This window comes from Ovis canadensis, chromosome 9, assembly GCF_042477335.2.
Source record: "Ovis canadensis isolate MfBH-ARS-UI-01 breed Bighorn chromosome 9, ARS-UI_OviCan_v2, whole genome shotgun sequence".
In the NCBI taxonomy this organism is placed as follows: Eukaryota; Metazoa; Chordata; class Mammalia; order Artiodactyla; family Bovidae; genus Ovis; species Ovis canadensis.
This window is the reverse complement of record NC_091253.1, coordinates 23696175-23718084: the sequence shown is the minus strand read 5'-3', so window position 1 is coordinate 23718084 and position 21910 is coordinate 23696175. Positions and strand designations below refer to the sequence as shown.

The 21910-nt window shown below is 54.7% G+C and overlaps 3 protein-coding genes across 6 annotated transcripts in view; 1 reads left to right on the top strand and 2 right to left on the bottom strand.

Annotated features, from left to right (window-relative positions):
• The window catches only part of BOP1 (BOP1 ribosomal biogenesis factor), a 19492-nt gene extending 16205 nt beyond the window's left edge, over positions 1–3287 (bottom strand). The window contains exons 1-2 of the mRNA XM_069599593.1: positions 2429–3287; positions 825–1019 (exon numbers count right to left, since the gene is read on the bottom strand). Coding sequence (XP_069455694.1) covers positions 825–1019; positions 2429–2518 — 285 coding nt within the window. The 5' untranslated portion in view covers positions 2519–3287. The remainder of the gene's footprint in view (positions 1–824; positions 1020–2428) is intronic.
• Positions 2601–21910, top strand: HSF1 (heat shock transcription factor 1). Of its 4 annotated transcripts, none has more exons than XM_069599638.1 (14): positions 2628–2962; positions 16939–17047; positions 17318–17454; positions 17691–17815; positions 18959–19034; positions 19105–19166; positions 19253–19349; positions 19429–19565; positions 19647–19916; positions 20271–20354; positions 20912–21017; positions 21098–21163; positions 21277–21346; positions 21414–21910. In XM_069599638.1, the coding sequence occupies exons 1-14, from the start codon at positions 2846–2848 to the stop codon at positions 21617–21619; spliced, it is 1662 nt and encodes a 553-aa protein (XP_069455739.1). In that variant the 5' UTR covers positions 2628–2845; the 3' UTR covers positions 21620–21910. The 4 variants fall into 4 exon arrangements, with proteins under 4 accessions (XP_069455740.1, XP_069455741.1, XP_069455739.1 ...); XM_069599637.1 differs by having other exon boundaries at positions 17658–17815; XM_069599639.1 differs by lacking the exon at positions 20271–20354 and having other exon boundaries at positions 2601–2962; positions 17658–17815.
• Positions 11838–16266, bottom strand: LOC138931593 (small ribosomal subunit protein eS12-like). The gene has a single exon (XM_070292507.1). It carries the CDS (start codon positions 15185–15187, stop codon positions 14792–14794), a length of 396 nt encoding a protein of 131 aa, XP_070148608.1. The 5' UTR covers positions 15188–16266; the 3' UTR covers positions 11838–14791.

The window sequence follows — 21910 nt, the reverse complement described above, 5'->3', positions numbered from 1 at the left end:
TCCACACGTCGTCTAAACCACACCAAGGCCGTGGCTGTGGCCAGCATCACAGGAGCTCGAGGCTGCCATTCCAAAGCTGGGCCGCTCAGTGGAGGGGCTGGTGGCCGCCGGAGCGTCACCGCCACATGGATCCTGAAGCTGTGTGGTGGGGATGCTCCCTGCCGAGGCTGCACGAGGACCCACACGGCAGGGCCTCATGACACAGGGCGGCCACAGGCTGTGACAGGGGAAGGTGGTCAGCAGACCCTCGAGAGGGCCCTGAGCCAGAGAACAGCCCTTGTGGTGGGAAGGTTTCATAGGCGAGCAGCGCTGCATTGGCTTCGGGATGCGAGAAGCAGGCTAACGCAGAACACGACAGGGCTGTCACAGGGGCAAGACTGTCCAGCCATGAACTGCAGTCACCAGGAGAGTGAAGGGAGTGGACAGGAACACCTCCTCTCCCAAATGGTGCCGCTTGAAGATGTCACTCTTTGTCAAGGAGGCGGAGGAAGGGCCCACCTTAGGTCACTGCACAGAAATCCCACCTTGGGCTTCGCCCCGAGGAAGCCAGCTGACAGCTAAGTCTAGCAGGCAGCCCAAGACCCTGGAGAAGTAACGTCAGGGTTCCTGGGTTACCGTGAACAGAGCACAGGGCTCCTCGGCTCCAAGCGGCATTCTGCCCCGCCCTTACTGTGCCCAAGGGAGGAGGAAGGAGGCCCTGGGGTCCACGGAGTGGGAGAGATCAGTGCCGGGGGCCCTCAGAGAGCCCGATGCCCGGCAGGCGCTATCTTGGCCATGGTCATCTGGGGTGCGGGGAGCCCTCGGGAGACTCCTGGCTCACCTACCTGCTGCCCAGGGCTCCTGCCCATCCTGCTGCGCTGCTCGCTGGTCCCCGCCCCCTCCTCCTCCGAGGCAGTGGCATCCTCAGTGCTGTCGCTGCCGGAATCTTCCAGGCCTGAAAACACACTCTCCTCGCTGTCACTAAGGCCAGGATCACTGCCAAGCCTGCCGCTGGGAGCCGGAGCGCCGAGGAGAGAGGGCTGCAAGAGGCATGGCACTGATGACCCCAAGCCCACCCACCAGGCAACCAAGCGCTGACCCACAGCCTGTGTGGCCAGCCTCCTCGGTCACGGCCCTCAGGCCACAAGCCTCCAGCTCCACCAAAACCACCCACCCAACCCAGGCCTCCCTCACCACCCACTTCCACCGCCAGCAGGCCTCCTGCCTTTGGAGGAGACATTCAGTTAGAGTCTCACAAGAGAAGGACTTTCCAAGGAGCTCAATTTCCATCACATCACCTGCACCAGCTCTCCACCCTTCACGCCCGAAAGCCACATCTGGCATTCACATCTCCAGAGCTACCAGGGCACTGGAGTGGGGTCTGGGACAGGCAGAGAGGACCACAACCTGAGGGCTTTTCCAGCCAGAAGAGGACTCTATCCAACCAGATAGGGACTGACAATTTATCAGTAAATTGTAAAGACTGGTTGAAGAGACGTAAAAATGATGCAAACTTTACTTAAAAGCAAGTGTTCTGGTTCACCACCCCATGGGATAGGACTAGAGCTTCCTCTGAGCAGAGGTCTGCTGACCAGACACCACCCAATCCCTAAGTTCACAAGACCCATGCACTTAGAGAGGGGAAACAAGAACTTACAGACTTTCAGCAAGCACTTACTTGAATGGAGAACCCTAGATTTCTGCTTTTTAATAGCTACTAATTCTCTCAGCTAACAGGAAAGCCTGCACTCACCAATTAGCAGCATTCAACTGAACTTCCACAGAAATAACTCTGATACACACTACTTCAACGCTTAGTAAGCTACACAATTACAACAGCAAATAAAAATGGCACAAATGGCTTGGGCACAAACACATATGGCTGCTGAGCCTGGTGCCCAGAATGCCTGCTAGCAGGAGAGCAGCAGGATTGGTCAGGGTAAAGGGGCTGCCTGACAACCTAGCAACGTGGAGTGCTCCCTTAGGCAGGCGCGGCTGGACAATCTTTGGAGGGCTGATGACACCCCAAACCCAGCTGAGGTTCCGCTGCATGTCTGAATGGAATGGCTTTAGGTGCAGTTAAAAAAAGGATGCGGCCAATACAGCAGGCACGGCCTTCCTATTCTCGTGCCCTTTTACAACGTATCCGACGTATCAGTAACGTACTAACATGCTCAAACCTCTTTAATGCAGGAACCACAATTCAAAGGGCTAGGGAGGCCACGCGCACGATGCCAGCCCCTCTTGCTAGTTCGCTCCGGCCCACACTTCTCCAACCACACTACGGGAGCCCCCTGCCCAGGACGCCCCCACGAGGCCACCGCCAGCACAGAGCTGGTAAACCGCCTCCTCGCACTCCTGGGCCCTGCTCCCCGGCGCTGGCCGCCCCGGAGCCGCCATGTGCGGCCCAGCCGCGCCACCCCGTCCCGCTCGAGCAGCCCGTGGTCACCTCCTCCAGCTCCGGCTCCGGCTCCGGCGGCCGCTTCCCGGGCCGCGCCACTGTCGCCGCCGCCACTGCGCCACTCAGCGCGAAAGCCATGCTCCCTGACCGCCCGGACCCGCGCCGCCACTTCCGGCAGCTAACAGACCGCGTGGGCCCGGGGGCGGGGCCCGAGGGGTCAGAGGGCGAGAGGCGGGCCCAAATGGGCTGGGCCGGCGCGCACGCGCGCGCCGTGGGGACGCGGGCGGGCGGCGCCGGCGGGAGCGCGCCCGTCGCAAGATGGCGGCGGCCATGCCAGGCCCCGGGGCAGTGTGTGCGCAGCGGGCGGCGGCAGCGCGGCCCAGGCAGCAGGCGCGGCGGCTGCGCTAGCCCGTCCCTCGGCCTCTCTTTGCGGTTGCTACCTCCTCCTCTCCCGTCTCGCCCGGTATGGATCTGCCCGTGGGCCCGGGCGCGGCGGGGCCCAGCAACGTCCCGGCCTTCCTGACCAAGCTGTGGACCCTCGTGAGCGACCCGGACACGGACGCGCTCATCTGCTGGAGCCCGGTGAGGGGCTGGGCGCGCCGGCCTCGGGGCCTGTGGGGGCGGACAGCCGGGGGTTCGGGAGAGAGCGTCGAGGCTTCCCCTCGGTGCGCGCTGCCCGGGTCTGGGCAGGAAGGGCCTCTTCTCCTCGGTCTCTCGCCGAGTAATTGTGAGACGACGGCGGAAGCGCGCCTGGCTTGAGGGCAGCGCCCAGTTTCGTAGCGAGTGTGGTGGCCAGGTGACCCCACAGCTTCTCAGATGAGTTACCAGGGTGGTGGGGTCGGCAGCTGTTGCGAGGAAATGAGGATTTGGCGCAGGTATTGGAGGGCGCTGCTCTACTGAAAAGGAAAGGGACCGAAAAACAAAGCAAAACGTCATAAAGTTGTGGTGGGTCTCGAACTCGTGTCCGGATACCACAGCTGGGTTCCCCCAGAGCCACTTTTTATTTCGTTCCTCTCGGGGCCTCTCTATCCACGCCCCTGCCTCCAGTTGCCTGGCAGCAGGCTCGTCTCCATGGTCTGACCCTGCAGGCCAGACAGCTCCCCCGCTTGCAGAGGTAAAGCAGAGACTGTCTGGAGTTGCGGCTGAGAATCTGCATCCGGGCTGTGACGTTGCGTCCGGGAAAGGCCCGAGCCATAGCTCGCGGCCCGCAGGTGTGCGGCCTGGGCTGCCCTGGTTTGCAGAACCTCTGGGTGCCTCCGGGCACACTTGCTCTCCTGAGGGCGCTGGCTCTCCCAGATTCTTCTAAGTACTTCTCTTTCACACTGTTAAGCCGTTAGAAAGGAGCAGCAGTCTGAGCTGAGGCGAGCCCAGAGCAGGAGGCCAGGTCCTCTGGTTCCTGGGCTATTTGCTGAAGCTCTGTCTCAAAGCTGGTAAAGAGAGTCAGAATCATACTGCGTCCTTGTAGGGAACACTTCGTGTTGGTCCCAGTGACACACCTGTGTGCCACGCTCCATCCCTATTGCCTGCTTCTGTAACTGCGCAGCGTTCCCCAAGAGGAGGCTGTACTTCCTTCCCCAAGCCTGTCCTGTTACTACCATCCCCTTGTTCAAGGCCCTAAGCTTTGCTGACCCAAGGAAATGACCCCAGGTTTCTGTCTTTATTCTTCGTTTCTCTTCTTTTCCTGTCCCCTAAACTCCCAGGAAATACTCTTAGCCAGGTTGGGGAGGGGCATCGGAGATCCTTTGGGATAGTCTGAGCTTAATCTACTGGGATAATCGCCTCTTGATCTGCTTGATGTTTCTGCTTAAAGATTGTGAGGCAGCAGCCAAAGCCCTGCCAGCGAGCTCTCCAGGTCCCACTTCCTGTGTTCCCAGCAAGGCCTTAGAGCTGGAAACCAGGACGGATCAAGCCTGCCACAGCCTCACACACAGTGGCTGCACCACTCACCAGCCCTGCTGGAACTTAAACTGGAAGGAGTGGGAGCAGCCGGCTGGAGCCCGTGCATTTAACCTCCCTCCCCTCTGTCCTTAGGCCAACCAGGATGTGCTTGGCGCGGGGTGCAGCGGGCAGGGGGCTAGTGGTGCCAGGCAGGACAGAACCTGAGCACTGGTTCAGCTGTGGAAGGAAGCCCTTTTCCAGGCTGGGCAGGGGCTGTGGAGCTGCCTGGCCCTGAGAAAGAAGATGGCCCTCTCCCTGAGTCCTCTGCGATGCCCACACAAAGCCCCAGGCCTCTGGCAGAAAGTCTGCTGGGGGAGACTTCTGCGGTCTTGAAGCCCGGCGTTGGCTTCCAGAGGCCTTGGAATGTTCTGGCATCTGTTCTCTTGGTGCCTACCTTCCAGCTGGAACTTTTCTCCCCATTCTGCCCCGAGGACCCTGTGTTTGGCCCCAGAGACAGGAAAAGGGGGCAGGGTGGGGGGTTTTCCAGCCCCAGCAGTGCTGTGCATCCTCCACACAGTCTGAGGCCCTACCTGGAGAGTCATGTTGGTTTCCTTTCCCTCCCAGACCCCCGGTCAGTTACCATGCTCGGTGTGGGGCCACCACAGAATATGCCAGGGCTGCCCCTCAGACAGCCCTGTGGGACCGAAGGCCCCACAACCTTGGGAAGGAACCTGGTGAGCGTGGCAGCTGCATCCATGGGACGCTCCGTGAATCAGGCCTGTTTGGCTTCAAGACAGCATTAACAGTGGTAGGAGGGTGGGTGCATTGCTGAAGGAGGCTCTTCTTGTTAGGCTGTGGGCACCATGAGGCCCTAAGAGCAAGGGCCTCCTTTGCCTAGGAGCTGGGTGTCGCCAAACCAGGCCCCATCCCAGGTGGCCAGTGTGAGCGCCTGCAGTTAGAGGGTCGCTCTGGAGGCCCTGGCTGCAGAGCAGCCTGCAGTCAGGTTGCCAGCTCTCTGCGGGACTCCTCGAGGGCCCCAGTTGCACCTGACCACTCCGAGGTGGCTGAGGATTGTTCCTGGGGCTCCCACAACAGGCAGGCCGCTCCTCCTCCTAGCTGGGAGCCAGGTGGGCCCCAGCATGCCCTCCGCCCTGCCCTCGGGGGTTGGCAGTGGCCAAGAAAGGCTGGAGGAGCACCCAGCACACAGCACAGGCTGCGAGGGGCACTGAAGCCTTGGAGGCCCCTGGTGCCCCCTGAACTTGCCACCCAGGACCCGGCCAGCCCTTTCCGGCCCTCCACGTAGCAGGAGGCCCAGCCCCAGGGCATCAGTTCACCTCCTCCCACGGCACCACGCAGAGGTGGCAGCTGGCCTTTTACAGACACGGGAACTGAGTCTCAGAGACGCTAGGAAACACAAATGAAAAGCAGGAGGACGGCTGAACCGGACCCAGAGTCCACGGTCTCTCGCTGGTGTACAGTTGTGGCTCACACCTGCCCTCGCTGCATGCCGTGTCTCCTGGGTAGAGGGCAGCGCAAGGCCCACGCCAGTGGGGTCCAGGCTCTGGTTCCACCCCACCTGCTTTCTTAGCTGGACCCCGGCCATACTTGGACTGATCAGTACTCAGGTGTTCATAGAATTGTATTTTTTTACAAGAGAGTCCCCATTTCACCTTCCGTAGAGGTACACAGATATATATATGGACAGACAGAGAAACGGATGAGCCAGGCAGAGATCTGTCCCTCCTGCTGAGGTAGGGGGGTGGAGGTGTGAGGAGGAGGGGCACAGAGACTCAGAAGGGGCTGGAGGGAGAGAGATGGACACAGCGGATGTGAGCCCGCCTGGCTCCACAGGCCGCGTATGCTCAGAGGGATCAGGGGGCCCACAGGACCCACCCTGGGCAGAGCAGTCAGTCTCGTCAGGTATCACAGGCTAGGGACCCACGTCTACACCTCTGGCTGCAGGGATTCCCAACCTGGGAGCGCTGGGAGCGGCCCCAGAGCCCCTGGCCCTGGGCCCAGTGGTGACTGAGTCAGCAGAGGCCCCTGCGTTCAGCTGGGCCTGGAGACCCGAGTGTGGGGCGGGAGCTGGAGAGCTCGACCCTGAGCACAAATAGGACAGGGACTTGAGGGTGGTGGGAGCGGGCTCCTTCTTGGCTGAAGAGACAGGCCGGGAAGGACACCAAGCTGCTCTGCAGCCGCATCCACACAGCACTGGCGCTCTCACCGCATGCGGGTGCCCGCTGCATGCCCGTGACTCCCAGGACATGTCACGCAGACCCATCTCTTTGGCTGGAGGACTAGGACGGGCCTTCTGTTCTGGGCAGACTCTTGAAAGGTGCAGGTGGACCACTGGAGTCACCGTGGTGGTTAATCCTGTTGATGTGGAGCTCTTGGAGAATCTGCTCACAGACAGACCCTCCCTCTATAAAGATGTGCTCATATGCAGAACTTTGTATACATTTCAGGGTGTTCACAGTTCTGTAGGAAATAGGGCCACAGGCTCCAAATTTATAGCAAGACTGGATATTCACTAAGCCCTGCATTTCAGAGGCAAAGGCATTGCTCGCCAGCTAGCAGCTGGGCATCAGCTTCTCCCTTCCCCTGCCGTATGTCCCATCACTAGTCCCTCTTGTGTCTGAGGGTAAGCCAAGATCTTCAGGAAAGACATGGGGTCAGCAGAGAAGGAGGGGCCTTGAACTCCTGAGGCAAGAGGGAAGATGCGTTGGGTCCTGTGAGGGACTCACCAGCAAGCCTCCCAGGCTTCTAAAAGCCCTTAAGGTTGGGTTGGCAGGACACACCCAATATGGACTCACCCTCCGATAGTGTTCAGGTCTGTTACACGAAAGGACGGGTGAGCCCTTACTTTCTGTTGAGGCAATGTTCAAACCCTGAGAGCCTGGCCTTTGGTGAAGCTGAGGCAGCCAGCATTGGCAGAACCTGGTACTAGCAAGAAGGAGCTATGCGAGAGGTCCCACAGGTCTTGGCTAAGTGCTGCTTCACCTGCTGGTGGCGTGAGACCTGGGCAACTGCCCAAGAACCTTCCAGGGAAAGAACATGCACTAGGAGCTGTGTGCTGGGCACCCTAGGCCCACCCGGGACCAGACGAGCCATCCCAGTCCTCACAGCTGGGGCGTAGAGTCTGCTCTGAGAGTAGAGCGTGCCCTGCGCCTCAGAACAGCCGAGGCTTGAGGGTGCAGCTGTGTTGGCCCCAGAGAAAAAGCTGCCCTGATGCGGTGTGAACGAACTTAAAGACAAGCCTGAAAGGATCAGGCTGATCCCTTCCTTCAGAACTGAGGGTGCAGCCCTCTTGAAAGGACGATGACTGGACGACTGAACTCAGACACAGTGTGGTAACATTCCTCGTGTCTGGGATCCAGTTGAAACTAATAGGTGGGCCACTTGGCAGGAGGATGTCACCGGTAACAAAGGAGGTACAGTAACAGACCAGCTGTGGTGGAACTGACTAGCAGGGAACTAGTAACTGTTAAAACAGTTACTAAAATGCTCTGTGTGCTAAAGAATGTAGAGCGAAAATCTTAAGACTGAGAAGTAGATGTGAGAGGGAAGGCGGATAAGCAGAATGTGTTGGGAACAAGTGTCCGCTGCAGAAGAATCGCTGCTGGTTACCTCTGTGTTCACTTCCCCTTCAAAGAGGTGGCCCGTGCACACAGTGCCTTCCTGCCGAGAAGTCCCGCGAGGCGGGGGGCTGCACAGTGGAGGCGCCAGACAGGCAGGCCTCTGCCAGCAGTGCTGAGTCATGTTGACGGCTGTGCCCTGACATGCCGTGATGGGCCGGGCACACCACCTCTGTGGTCTTCCTCTCCAGAAACTTATGTAACCTCAACTCATCATGAGAGAAAAACATCAGACAGATCCAAATTGAGCAACATTCTACACAATACCAGCCCAGTCCTCAGAACCATCAAGGTCGTCAGAAACCAGGGAAGTCTGAGAGGTTGTTAGTCAAGCATGACGTAAGCAAACATGAATGTCACATACTGTCTTGGATGATGTCCTGGAACAGTAGGATGTTTGGTAAAAACTAAGGAAATCTGAGGAAAATGAGGGCCTTGGTTAAGGATGAAGCATATCGCTGTGACACTTGGGGCAGATGCGCTAGTGCGTGCTGTTAATAACAGAGCAGGTGAGGGACATACAGGAACTCTGCTGCCTCAGCTTTTCGGTAAATCTGACATTCTAACACAAAAAGCTTGTCTTTATTAAGTCATTGAAGGGGATTAAACAGCAGACTGGAAACTACAGAAAAAAAGAATATCACTGAACAGTACGCTAGCAAAAGAAACTATCCACAGTGATCACAGAGAGGAAGAATGTGAAAAAAGTGAGCAGAGCCTTACAGGGTTAATACCACATGGGCTGACACACAGTTCCAGAGTAAAGCATGGAGGAAAATTTTGGAAATAACTGGTTTATTTCTTTATTTTTAGAAAAAGCTAGACATTTTCCTGAATTTTTTTTGAAAACTGTAAACCCACAGATCCAAGAACTGCATTGACTCCCAAAGAAGATAAAAACACAGAATATACCAATGCATGTCACTATCAAAGTGTTGGAAGCAAATGTTGGAGAGAAAATCTTAAAGGCAGCATGGAAAAGAAAGGAAATTGCATGTGGAAGAACAGGACAAGAATGAGACTGACTTCCCAGCAGAGTCGGTGTGAGGCCTGGGCTGGAAGGGACCTTGTAAGCAGAAGTCTGGTCAACACTCAAGACCTGGTGTAACTCACCACATTGACAGTTTTCTCAGTGGAGACAGAAGAAGGATAATGGTGTATTGGGTGCCCTGGTCAGGCAATATGGCAAATACATAAAGACATCAAGATTGGAAAGTAAGAATTAAAAATATATACATAGAAAGCATCATTATTTACTTAGAAAATCCCAAAGAATCTACAAAAACCTTATTAAAACTAATGAGTGAATTTACTGAGGTCACAGGCTTCAACGCCAGTATACAGAAATTAATTCGGATTCCACATACTAGTAACGAGCTGTTGACAATGGAAACACAGTGCTCTAAACACTGCAGAATATGTACTGGTTATATTACCTACAGCTGTGTAACCAGGCACCTCCAAACTAACTTCCTAAAACAGCTGAGGCTCAGTGGCACCTGCCACCACCATCATGACTCATGAGAGGGCAGCCTCCACAGGAGCCTTGCTTTCTTCCTCCTCTTCCATCTGAGGATCTCCATCTGCTGTGCCAACATTCCCCATCCGTCCACCAGACGCTTCCTTTCTGAAAGATCCACCTAAAGTAGTGCCTAAAGGGAAATAAGAACTGCTTCTAAGCTTCCACGTGAAAGTTAAAAGAGCAGAGTAAAACCAAAGCAGGCAGAAGGAGGAGAATAATACAAGAAAAACCAGTGAAACTGAAAACAGTAAAACGTGATAAATGAATTCATAGCTGAATCTTTGAAAAGGTTGGTAACTTGTAGCATGACGAAGAAAAGACATAAATTCCCAACGTGATGACCATCAGAGGGTATATCACAACAGACAACTCAGGCAGTAAGAGGGTAATAAGGAAGTACAATAGACAGCTCTGTGCATGTGAATTTAATAAAATGAACCAATTCCTTGAAAAGCACAAACTATCAAAACTCACCGAGGGTGAGAAATTATGAACCTTGCTAAAAAATCTTAAGATCAAAATGCCTAGAATGAAACTGTCACAAGAAAATTACAGACCAATATCCTTCATAATGTTCATAAAACTTTGAGTTCAGTCACTCAGTTCCGTTCATTTCAGTCACTCAGTTGTGTCCGACTCTTTGTGATCCCATGAACGGCAGCACGCCAGGCTTCCCTGCCCATCACCAACTCCCGAAGCTTGCTCAAATTCCTGTCCATCAAGTCGGTGATGCCATCCAACTATCTCATCCTTTATCGTCCCCTTGTCCTCCTGCCTTCAATCTTCCCCAGAATCAGGGTCTTTTCCAGTGAGTCAGTTCCTCACATCAGGTGGCCAAAGTATTGGAGTTTCAGCTTCAGCATCAGTCCTTTCAATGAATATTTAGGACTGATTTCCTTTAGGATTTAATGGTTGGCTCTTACAGTCCAAGGGACTCTCAAGAGTCTTCTCCAACACCACAGTTCAAAAGCATCAATTCTTCCATGCTCAGCTTTCTTTATGGTCCAACTCACATCCATATGTGACTGTGACTACTGAAAAAACCATAGCTTTGACGAGACGGACCTTTGATGGCAAAGTAATGTCTCTGCTTTTTAATATGCTGTCTTGGTTGGTCATAACTTTTCTTCCAAGAAGCAAGGGTCTTTTAATTTCATGGCTGCAGTCACCATCTGCAGTGATTTTAGAACCCAAGAAAATAAAGTCTGTCACTGTTAACATTGTTTCCCCATCTATTGGCCATGAACTGATGGGACCAAATGCCATGATCTTAGTTTTTTGAATGTTGAGAGCTTTTTCACTCTCTTTCACTTTCATCAAGAGGCTCATTAGTTCCTCTTCGCTTTCTGCCATAAGGGTAGTGTCATCTGCATATCTGAGGTTGTTGATATTTCTCCCAGCAATCTTGATTCCAGCTTGTGCTTCATGCAGCCTGGCATTTTGGATAATGTACTCTTCATAGAAGTTAAATAAGCAGACTGACAGTATACAGCCTTGACTTACTTCTTTCCCAATTTGGAACCACTCTGTTGTTCCATGTCCCATTCTAGCTGTTGCTTCTTGACCTGCATACAGATTTCTCAGGAGGCAGGTCAGGTGGTCTGGTAGTCCCATCTCTTTAAGAATTTTCTAGTTTGTTTGGATCCACATAGTCAAAGGCTTAGCCTAGTCAGTGAAGCAGTAGTAGATGTTTTTCTGGAATTCTGTTGCTTTTTCTGTGATCCAGCAGATGTTGACAATTTGATCTCTGGTTCCCTTGGCTTTTCTAAATCCAGCTTGAACATCTGGAAGTGCTCGGTTCAGATACTGTTGAACTTAGCTTGACGAATTTTAAGCATTACTTTGCTAGCATGTGAGATGAGTGCAATTGTGTGGTAGTTTAAACATTCCTTTGCATTGCCTTTCTTTGGGATTGGAATGAAAGGCGGGACTTTTCCAGTGCTATGTCCACTACTGAGTTTTCCAAATTTGCTGGCATATTGAGTGCAGCACTTTCACAGCCTCATCTTTCAGGATTTGAAATAGCTCCACTGGAATTCCATCACCTCCACTAGCTTTATTCATAGTGATGCTAACGCCCGCTTGACTTTACATTCCAGGATATCTGGCTCTAGGTGAGTGATCACACCATCGTGATTATCCTTTTTGTACAGTTCTGTGAATTCTTGCCACCTCTTCTTAATATCTTCTGCTTCTGTCAGGTCCATACCATTTCTGCTCTTTATTGTGCCCATCTTTGCATGAAATGTTCCCTTGGTATCTCTTCATTCTCTTGAAGAGATCTCTTAGTCTTTCCCATTCTGGTGTTTCCCTCTATTTCTTTGCATTGACCACTGAGGAAGGGTTTCTCATCTCTCCTTGCTATTCTTTGGAACTCTGCATTCAGATGGGTATATCTTTCCTTTTCTCCTTTGCCTTTTACTTTTCTTTTCTCAGGTATTTGTAAGGCCTCCTCAGACAACCATCTTGCCTTTTTACATTTCTTTTTCTTGGGGATGGTCTTGATCACTGCCTCTATACAATATCATGAAACTGTCCACAGTTCCTCAGGTACTCTGTCTGTCAGATCTAATCTCTTGAAGTTATTTGTCCCTTCCACTGTGTAATCTTAAGGGATTTGATTTAAGTCATATCTGAATGGTCTAGTGGTTTTTCCTACTTTCTTCAATTTAAGTCTGAATTTAGCAATAAGCAGTTCATGATCTGAGCCACAGTCAGCTCCAGGTCTTGTGTTTGCTGACTGTATAGAGCCTCTCCATCTTTGGCTGCAAAGACTATAATCAACTTGATTTCGATATTGACCATCTCATGATGTCCATGTGTAGAGTCATCTCTTATATTGTTGGAAGAGGGTGTTTGCTATGACCAGTGCATTCTTTTGGCAAAACTCTGTTAGCCTTTGCCCTGCTTCATTTTGTACTCCAGGGCCAAATTTGCCCTTTACTCCAGGTACCTCTTGACTTCCTACTTTTGCATTCCAATCCCCTATGATGAAAAGGACATCTTTTTTTGATATTTGTTCTAAAAGGTCTTGTAGCTCATCGTGGAACTGTTCAACTTGAGTTTGTTCAGCATTAGTGGCTGGGGCATAGACTTGGATTTCGGTGATATTGAAGTTTGCCTTGGAAATGAACAGACATCATTCTGTAATTTTTGAGACTGCACCCAAGTACTGCATTTCAGACTCTTGTTGGCTATGAGGGCTGCTCCATTTCTTCTAAGTGATTCTTGCCCACAGTAGTAGATACAGTGGTCATCTAAAATTAAATTCACCCATTCAGTCCATTTTAGTTCACTTATTCCTAAAATGTCAGTGTTCAGTCTTGCTATCTCCTGTTTGACCACTTACAATTTGCCTTGATTCATGGCCCTAACATTCCAGGTTCCTAGGCAATATTGTTCTTTATAGCATTGGACTTTACTTCCATCACCAGTCATGTCCACATCTGGGCATTGTTTTCTCTTTGGCTCTGTCTCTTCATTCTCTGGAGTTATTTCTCCACTCTTCTCTATTAGCATATTGGGCACCTTCCGACATCTTTCAGTGTCATATCTTTTTGCCTTTTCATACTGTTCATAGGGTTCTCAAGGCAAGAATTAAACTTTAGCAAATCAAATTTGGTAGTACATAAAAAGACTAATGTCAAAACAAATGGGATTTATCTCAGGAATGTATGGATGGCTCAGGATGTTTAAATCAATATAACCAGCATGTTAACAATCTAAAGAAAAAGCACACAATCATATTATTTGTTTCAGAAAAAACATTTGACAAAATTTGATGTTTGTGATATTTTAAAAAATCACTCAGGAAACTAGAGATAGCAGGGACCTTCTTCAGCCTGATACAAAAACAAAAACTGTGCACCTCACATCATGCTTGTTGGTAAGCCCCCGAATGTTTTCCCCGTGAGATCAGAACAAGGCATAAAACCTGTTTTCACCAGTGCTAGCTGATTTTGTATTGGAAGTCCTACCCAGTACCTTAAGACAAGAAAAAAGAAATTAAGGCTAACTGGGGTGAGGGTGATTGAAGCCCCAGTATTCTGAGCCTGTCATGGCTGGGTAGAGACTCCATTCTGTAAATGGGGGCAGAATGGAGAAGGGGACCCTCAGCCTTTGAGTTGGGCAAGATGAGAGATGCTGGTGGCCTGCCCCCTCACCCTCTCAGGAGGATACAGAAAGTGCTAATTGTAAACTGAGGGGTAAGAAATCCCCACCTTCTAGGCCAAAGTCCCCCCAGAGTGTGCCATCAATCCAGGTGAACTCTGAGGAGGAGGAGGAAGCAGATTGTGGCCAAAAATGCCATAGTTCACTGTTTTTGTTGAGTTTTAGATTTTCTTGAATAAATGTTTCTTCATTTGTTAAATGCCTTCAAGACAATTTCCAGAGACTAGGTGACTTATGCTTTGTTTATCCTTAGAGTGGTTCACAGGATCTCCGTAGCTGCCTTCCCAGGCATCTTCAGAGGATAGTTTTGCTGGATATAGAATTCTTGGCCAAAAGAAAAAGGCTTTTTTCTTTCAGCACTTTTGGCATGTCATCCCACTGGCTTCTGGCCTGCATGGTTTCTCATGGCAAATGAGCTGCTATTCAGTTCAGTTCAGTCTCTAGGTCATGTCCGACTCTCTGTGACTCCATGGAGTGCACACACCAGGCCTCCCTGTCCATCACTAACTCCCAGAGCTTGCTTAAACTCATGTCCATCAAGTCGGTGATGCCATCCAACCATCTCAGCCTCTGTCGTGCCCTTCTTCTCCTGTCCTTAATCTTTCCCAGCATCGGGGTCTTTTCTAATGAGTCAGTTCTTTGCATCAGGTGACCATAGTATTGGAACTTCAGCTTCAGCATCAGTCCTTCCAGTGAATATTCAGGAACTGTTATTAGGGATTCCGTATGTGTGATGAATTGGTTCTAACTGCTCTAAAGAGTTTTCCTTGGTCTTTTGATTATGGATATCTAGATGTGAATCTCTGTGAGTTTATCCTTCTTGGAATTTGTTTAGCTTCTCAGATATTTTTCATCAAATTTGGGGAGTTTGGGGTCGTTATTTCTGTAGATATTCTTTCCGCCCCTCTCCTTTATGCGTATGTTGGTCTCTGCTGGTGTCCCGTGTGTCACTGTCTTCATTCACTTCTCTTTCTGTTCCTCAGTCAGGAAATCTCAGTTGACGATACTCCTTCACATTTGCTGGTTCCACCTTATTCCTGCTGAGATCTGCTCTTGAGCCCCTCAGGGAATTTTAAATCCAATTTGTTACACTTTTCAACTCCAGGACTTTTCATATTTGTAATTTCTGTCTATTATTATACTTTCTTCTAAGAGGTATCATTCTTTTTTTTTTTTTGGAAAACAAGAACTCAATTTTTTATTTCATCATTTCTTGCATTTGAAGTACTCCTCGATGACATCCTTGGCCTGAGATTCTTTGCCATAGTCCTTAACCACCACACAACTGCAACCAACCACTTTACGGGGTTTTCCCTCTCTGTCAATTTTATAGAGGCCTACCCATTCCCCTAGTTTCTTGTCATCAACCTTAATCAGGTTGATTTGATGCTCAGCACAAAGGGCCTCCACCAACTTGACATACATAGGCTCATCACAGTTGGATGCAAGCACACACAGATGGGCTTGGCGCTTGTCTAAAGCTTTCGCAGCTTCGCAAATTCCACGTGCTAAGCCATCGTGGATGAGGGCGGTCTTCAGCACCTCTTGCAGAGCAGTATTAACGTCCATTACACCTCCAGCAGCAATGCCTTCCTCGGCCATGGCGGTGGGTTACGGGTGGAGCCGAATCTTGAATGCACCCGAGCCTCCGCCTCCGCGCGGCTCCGCAGCGGCAGGGAAAGAGCAAGAGGTATCATTCTTATGTGTTTATTTCTTTAGATACCGTTTTATTTTGTTCTTTGAACATATTTCAAATACTTGAATTTGAAGTCTTCATCTAGTAAGTCCAGTATCGGAGCCTCCTTGGGGACAGTCTCTTCCGGCTGCTTGTTTCCCTGTGTGTGGGTCATACTTTGTCTCTTTGCGTGTCTCAGAATGTTTTGTTGAAAGGTTTTCCATTAATATAGTATGGCGTCTGTTAAACTCAATATCATATTTTCCCCGTGCACCAGGATTTGTTGCAATTTTCTGTTGTTGCTGTTTGTTTGTTGAGTGGCTTTTCTGAATTAATTCTAGGCAACTTGTGTTCTTTGCTGTGTGTGATCACTGAGGTGCCTACGCAGTGAGCTCCGTGGTTATTCAGCGAGGGGAGCAGGCGTGTTCCTTAATGCCTGGAAGCAATAAATCTCCGTCTCTGCAGTAAACTCTGTGTGTGCTGGGTGTGCCTTCAGCTCCCAGCCACATCGTTGGCACCCTGACTTTCTCCTCAGCTTCCTGCTTACACAGAGCCGCCTTGGACCTCTCCCGGACATGCACACAGCTGTATATGCACATGTGACTTCTGGATCCCAGGGATATCCTGGAGCTTTTCAAAGCTCTTCTTGATATCTCGTTCCTTAGCTCTTTTATGTTTCCTGGCTAGCCAGTTTTCTTCATCTGTGGTCCACTGTGTTTGGCGTGATGAGTTAGGTTTTTTTTTTTCGTCATGAGTTTAAAATTCCTTCTTGATGCTTTCAGCAAACATCTCTAGGGAAAAGGCTTTTTCTGCTAAGAGCTTCAGCATAAAAGGTCAAATCAAAAACAGCCTTGGAGGTGGAGCCTTCCAGGGAGACACTGCAGGCCTTGAATGAGCCCTAGCTCCATGGATGCCAGAACGTTTATTCCACCATGATTTGAGCTGTTGGCTTTCTCAGTTACAGGAGAGGAGGAGGGACATGGCAAGTTAGAATGCCACAGTTCTCGGATCTTACTGAGATTCAACCATTTCTTGAATAAATTCTCCTCATGGGTCATTTTCAGAGTTCTGAAGAAGTTGATTCTGACATTTTTTGCTGGTGTTCTTACTGTGTCTGTGGAGGAGAAAAGCTGTAGAAGGTCCCTTTTCCACCCTTCCCCTCAGCTCACACACTTCCATTGTGTCTTTTCATGCATGCGTCCATGTTGACACCATGGGGCCCATCCTGCTCCCCGCCAACCCCTTCCCGCACCCCAGCGGGGCTCGTGCCCAGCCCACCCCACCCAGCCTCGGCCCCCCTGGGAGCTTCTGGACCGAGGTCTGGATGGACATGAAAGAGCAGCGTAGCGGTTTTTTCATCTTGTTCTCATCTCTGTTCCCAGAAGAAGAACCACAAAACTTCAGTTCTGAGCACAATTGTGTTGTCTTCCTCCCGAGGACTTGAAGTTAGGTCCCGTCTCCTTGGCTGCCTCCATTTGGGATCTTAGCTGTTGGTAGGGGAAAACTGCAGATTAGCGCTGACACGGGGCCCCTCAGGGAAGGGCCCGCAGTGCTGAGATGTGACCTGGCAGGCCTCCAGCAGGGATGTGGGATCCCAGGTGAAAACTGTCACCCAGCCCAGGGTTGGGGTGCAGCCCCTGCACGGGGAGGCTGTGGTGACCCCCATGTCTCCTGGCAGAGCGGGAACAGCTTCCACGTGCTGGACCAGGGCCAGTTTGCCAAGGAGGTGCTGCCCAAGTACTTCAAGCACAGCAACATGGCTAGCTTCGTGCGGCAGCTCAACATGTGTGAGTGTACTGCCTTGGCCCTGCATTGAGCCCCGCGCCGCCCAGAGCCCATGCAGCTGAAGGGGAAGGGGTGTCTCAGGGAGTCTCCCTGAGACTAAGACCACCCAGCCACCACAGGCAGGGCTTCTGGGAGGGCAGTGCTGGGCATTCGCTGAGCCAGGCCCTGCCCACCGGGGCCTCCCTCCGTCCTCCCTGGGGCAGGGGCCTCACTGGAGTGAGGGGTGAGACCCCAGCCCTGAGGCAGCAGTGCCCTGACTCCATTGTGCGCAGATGGCTTCCGGAAGGTGGTCCACATCGAGCAGGGTGGCCTGGTCAAGCCAGAGAGGGACGACACCGAGTTCCAGCACCCGTGCTTCCTGCGAGGCCAGGAGCAGCTCCTCGAGAACATCAAGAGGAAAGTGACCAGCGTGAGTAGCCGTTCTCCCCCCACGGTCTCGGATCTCCGCCCAGGCTGCCGGCAACAGCAGCATCCACTCGCTGGCCTACCTTGACCTAGCTGTGCCAAGCCTGCTTCCTGCCGGCTGCCCATCCCCCGTCGGCCACCCCAGCGAAGGCCCCTCCACCCCAGCAGCCCCTCGGCCCTTTCTGCTGTATCCCGCCCTGCCCCCAGGCCACCTCAGTGACTGCTCCCCCGGGGACCCAGGTGTCCACTCTGCGGAGCGAGGACATAAAGATTCGCCAGGACAGCGTTACCAAGCTGCTGACCGACGTGCAGCTGATGAAGGGGAAGCAGGAGAGCATGGACTCCAAGCTGCTGGCCATGAAGCAGTAGGTTCTGGGACGCCGTGGGAGCAGGGTGTGCCTCCTCTGGGATACTGGGGTTACCGTGGGGGGTCCAGCCTGGGGGGAGCCTAAAGCTGGTTCTCTTGTGACCAGACCTGCCCCAGGCAAAAGGTTCCGGAAAGAACTTCGTGGGGAGTGATGGGGTGGGGGCGTGAGAGGCCTCCTGCACAGTGACATGCAGGAGGCGGTGCTGGTGAGGCTGCTCCCCAGCCCTGGTCCCACAGGCTCCAGGCCTTCCACTCTCGGGCCAGGGCCACGTCTGGACTTGCACGGCCTCCTGGCCCTTGCCAGGCTGGACTCGTTTCCTGGGAGGTGGGGTCAGGTGCAGTCCCGTGGTAGCCCGCAGAGCTCGGCCCAAGCACCAGCGGGCCCCTCATGCTGCCCACACGTGCGCCTGGCACCAATCAGTGTGTGTCACCTCTCATCGGGCCTGGCGCAGGAGGCACTGCAGGTTTTTTCTAGACCCCCTCTCCCTGGGGCACGTCTGGTCGCCACAGAACCAGTTTTAGACCCCGAGCCCCCCACTGCCAGTACCCCCACAGCGGCCAGTTTAGATCTCCTCCTATGTACTTGGGGCCCTCAAGCACCCCAGCCCGGGGTGGCCTCAAAGCCACTCGGGGCAGGCCATCACACCCCCAGACCGTGGAGGAGGCTCCTAGCCCCTGCCTAACTACTCATGTCAGACCCCAACAGGAGCGCCTGGCTGGCTGGAATTCAGAGGTGGGATCAGGTGGCCTTGGCCTACAGGACAGGGACGCCTCTTAGAGTGAGCATAGGAGGGTCTGCCGCCTGTCAAGAAGACATATTGGTGCTGAGCAGGGTGTGGGCTGCTGCGGCAGCCCCTTGCGCTCTTTAAGGCCACTTCTGACCCCCTAAAAGCACAGGGGAACCTGCACTCGCAGCCCTGTGGCCTGAGAGCTGCACTGCCTCCGTCCCCTGGAGCCCCATCCTCGGTCCAGGCAGAGAGCCTGGAGGCTCTGCCATCTTGACAGAGAGGGCCCTGGGGTCTCAGCCTGGCCCCTGGCCCGTGCTCAGCAGCGGGCAGGGACGGGCCAGTGGGTGGGCGCACGGTGGAGCGGGATGTCCCGGGGCTCCCGCCGCCCGCTGACCACGCCAGGTCTGCTGCAGTGAGAACGAGGCGCTGTGGCGAGAGGTGGCCAGCCTGCGGCAGAAGCACGCCCAGCAACAGAAAGTCGTCAACAAGGTGTGCACCGGGCCGGTGGGGGGGGGGGGGGGCCCTGTCCACGCCGCGCTGACTGCCTCTCCCCCTGCAGCTCATCCAGTTCCTCATCTCGCTGGTGCAGTCAAACCGGATCCTAGGGGTGAAGAGAAAGATGTGAGGCACGGGGCACACCCGTCTCCCGTGGGCCGCGACCTGGGGGCCACGAGGCCAGGCCGCCGCTCACCCACCCCTCTCCACAGCCCCCTGATGCTGAACGACAGCAGCCCCGCGCACCCCATGCCCAAGTACGGCCGGCAGTACTCGCTGGAGCACATCCACGGCCCAGGCTCCTACCCGGTGAGCTGCGGGCGCCTGGGGTGGGGGTGAGGGCAGGGGTGTAGCGCGCACCACCGTGCTCACCTCCCTTCGGTGGCAGGCTGCTTCCCCAGCCTACAGCGGCTCCAGCCTCTACTCCCCAGACACTGTTACCAGTTCCGGACCCATCATCTCCGACATCACTGAACTGGCCCCCGGCAGCCCCGTGGCCTCTGCAGGCAGGAGTGTAGATGAGAGGTGCGGCCCAGCGCCTTCCCCGCAGGCAGGAGCGGGTGGGGCTGGCAGAGGCACCCGCTGACGCCTGTGCCCCACGGACAGGCCCCTGTCCAGCAGTCCCCTGGTTCGTGTCAAGGAGGAGCCCCCAAGCCCACCACAGAGCCCCCGGGCAGAGGGTGCCAGCCCCAGCCGACCGTCCTCCATGGTGGAGACGCCTCTGTCCCCGACCACCCTCATTGACTCCATCCTCCGGGAGAGCGAGCCCACGCCCGCCGCCTCCACCACACCCCTCGCGGACACTGGGGGCCGCCCTGCCTCGCCCCTGCCTGCCTCAGCTCCCGAGAAGTGCCTCAGCGTCGCCTGCCTGGACAAGTGAGTGCCTTCCAGGCACCCTGCAGTCTCTGGAAGCGCAGGGGCCTCTGACGAAGACAGTGCAGGGCTGGACACGCGTGGCCCTCAGGCCCTCAGCACGGGACTTACCGGGGGGAGCTGGCCTACCTGGCCCAGAGCACGGAGCTGGGGAGGGAGACATGCCAGCCGGGGGTCCCACAGCCCCTGCATTGTGGGAACCAGGTGCATGGCGGATGCCCCGGCCCCCTGAGCTGCCCTCCCCAGGCCACCTGGTCTGTGTATCCTGCCGCCCCAGAGGTGGACGAGCGGGGTGGGGGCTTGGAGTCCGCCTGGCCCCCACCGGCAGTGGGGGGCTCTTGTCTTTCTATCTTGCAGTTTGGCTCGCCCTCCAAAGATGTCTGGGGTCGCCCGCCTCTTCCCCTGCCCCTCCTCCTTTCTGCATGGCCGAGTCCAGCCAGGGTTAGCGCTGTCCTACTAGGGAGGGAGGAGGGCTCCGCCAGAGCTCGGGCCCCTCCCCAGCCTCGGAGCAGACCCCCGCCCAGCCTGTGAACAGGCTCCCCCCCACCTTTGGGGCCTGAGGCAGCGCCCCGAGATGCTGCCTGGCCTCCTTGCGGGGGCAGGCCTAGTCTCTCTCCTGGCGCGTGCTGGGTGAGGCTGGTTCAACCCGGCCGAGCACAGCTCCACCCTCCTGCTGTCCTCCAGTGCTAAGGGCAGGTGTTGCTGAACCTGAGAAGCTGGGGCCCTGGCCCCTCTGAGCTCTGAACTCCTCAGCCCCCTGGCATCTTGGCTGACCCAGCCTGACGTGCTGCCAGAGGCCTTACGGGGCCTCACGGTGATGAGGGAGCCTGAGCCACCACTGTAATGGCCAAGTGTCCCAGCCCCACCGGGCCCAGGGCCCCACCTCAGGGCCTCCCGTCAGCCTGCGCAGGGCAGGCTGGCAGCTGGGCACAAGGGCTGGCAGGACTCACCTGGGGGTGCCTGGATGCCATGTCACCCGCTCCCCTCCCTCTCACCAGGACCGAGCTCAGTGACCACTTGGACGCCATGGACTCCAACCTGGACAACCTGCAGACCATGCTGACAACCCATGGCTTCAGCGTGGACACCAGCACCCTGCTGGATGTGAGTCCCAGCCCTGCCCGCCCCATGCCCAGCCTGCCCTGCTCCCAGGGCAGTCTGACCGCCCCCCCCCTTCCCTGCAGCTATTCAGCCCCTCGGTGACGGTTCCCGACATGAGCCTGCCGGACCTGGACAGCAGCCTGGCCAGCGTGCGTAGGCGGTGGGGGGGGGGGGGGCTGGGGGGGCGGGGGGGGGCTGGGGGGGGCGGGGGGGCGGGGCCGAATGGGAGCCCTTACCTTGCTCCCTCCTGCTGCCCCGGCAGATCCAGGAGCTCCTCTCTCCCCAGGAGCCCCCCAGACCTCTGGAGGCAGAGAAAAGCAGCCCAGACTCAGGTGAGCTGAGCCCCCCGCCCCCCCGCCCCCCAGCCCCACTGGCACCCTGACCCAGTCCCACCCCTAGGGAAGCAGCTGGTGCACTACACCGCCCAGCCCCTGCTGCTGCTGGACCCAGGCTCCGTGGACGTGGGGAGCAGCGACCTGCCGGTGCTCTTCGAGCTCGGGGAGGGCTCCTACTTCTCCGAGGGAGACGACTACTCGGATGACCCCACCATCTCCCTGCTGACGGGCTCAGAGCCCCCCAAAGCCAAGGACCCCACTGTCTCCTAGAAGCCCCAGGAGGAGAGCCAGCCTTGGGCGGGTCTGGTTGTCGGGGAGCCTGGTCCCCTGGCCGGCAGGGGGTCGTGGCCCCCAGCCAGCACCGAGGGCCTAGCCCTGTGAGCCACAGCTCGCCTGGGCTTCACGGCCACACTCAGACTGACCAGGACGCAGGTGTTCATAGAATTGTATTTTGGATTTTTACACGAGTCCCCCTTTCCCCTTCCATAGAGATATACAGATATATACATGGACGAACAGACCGATGAGCCAGGCAGAGATTTATAAACAACGAGCTCTGTG

Excerpts from the sequence above, each read along its gene's own strand:
- LOC138931593 (XM_070292507.1), bottom strand. The coding sequence starts at position 15,187 with ATGGCCGAGGAAGGCATTGCTGCTGGAGGTGTAATGGACGTTAATACT.
- HSF1 (XM_069599637.1), top strand. The coding sequence starts at position 2,846 with ATGGATCTGCCCGTGGGCCCGGGCGCGGCGGGGCCCAGCAACGTCCCG. Across the intron at positions 17,816-18,958 it reads AAGCTGCTGGCCATGAAGCA|TGAGAACGAGGCGCTGTGGC; the intron begins GTAGGTTCTGGG and ends GGTCTGCTGCAG. Across the intron at positions 19,350-19,428 it reads ACGGCCCAGGCTCCTACCCG|GCTGCTTCCCCAGCCTACAG; the intron begins GTGAGCTGCGGG and ends CTTCGGTGGCAG.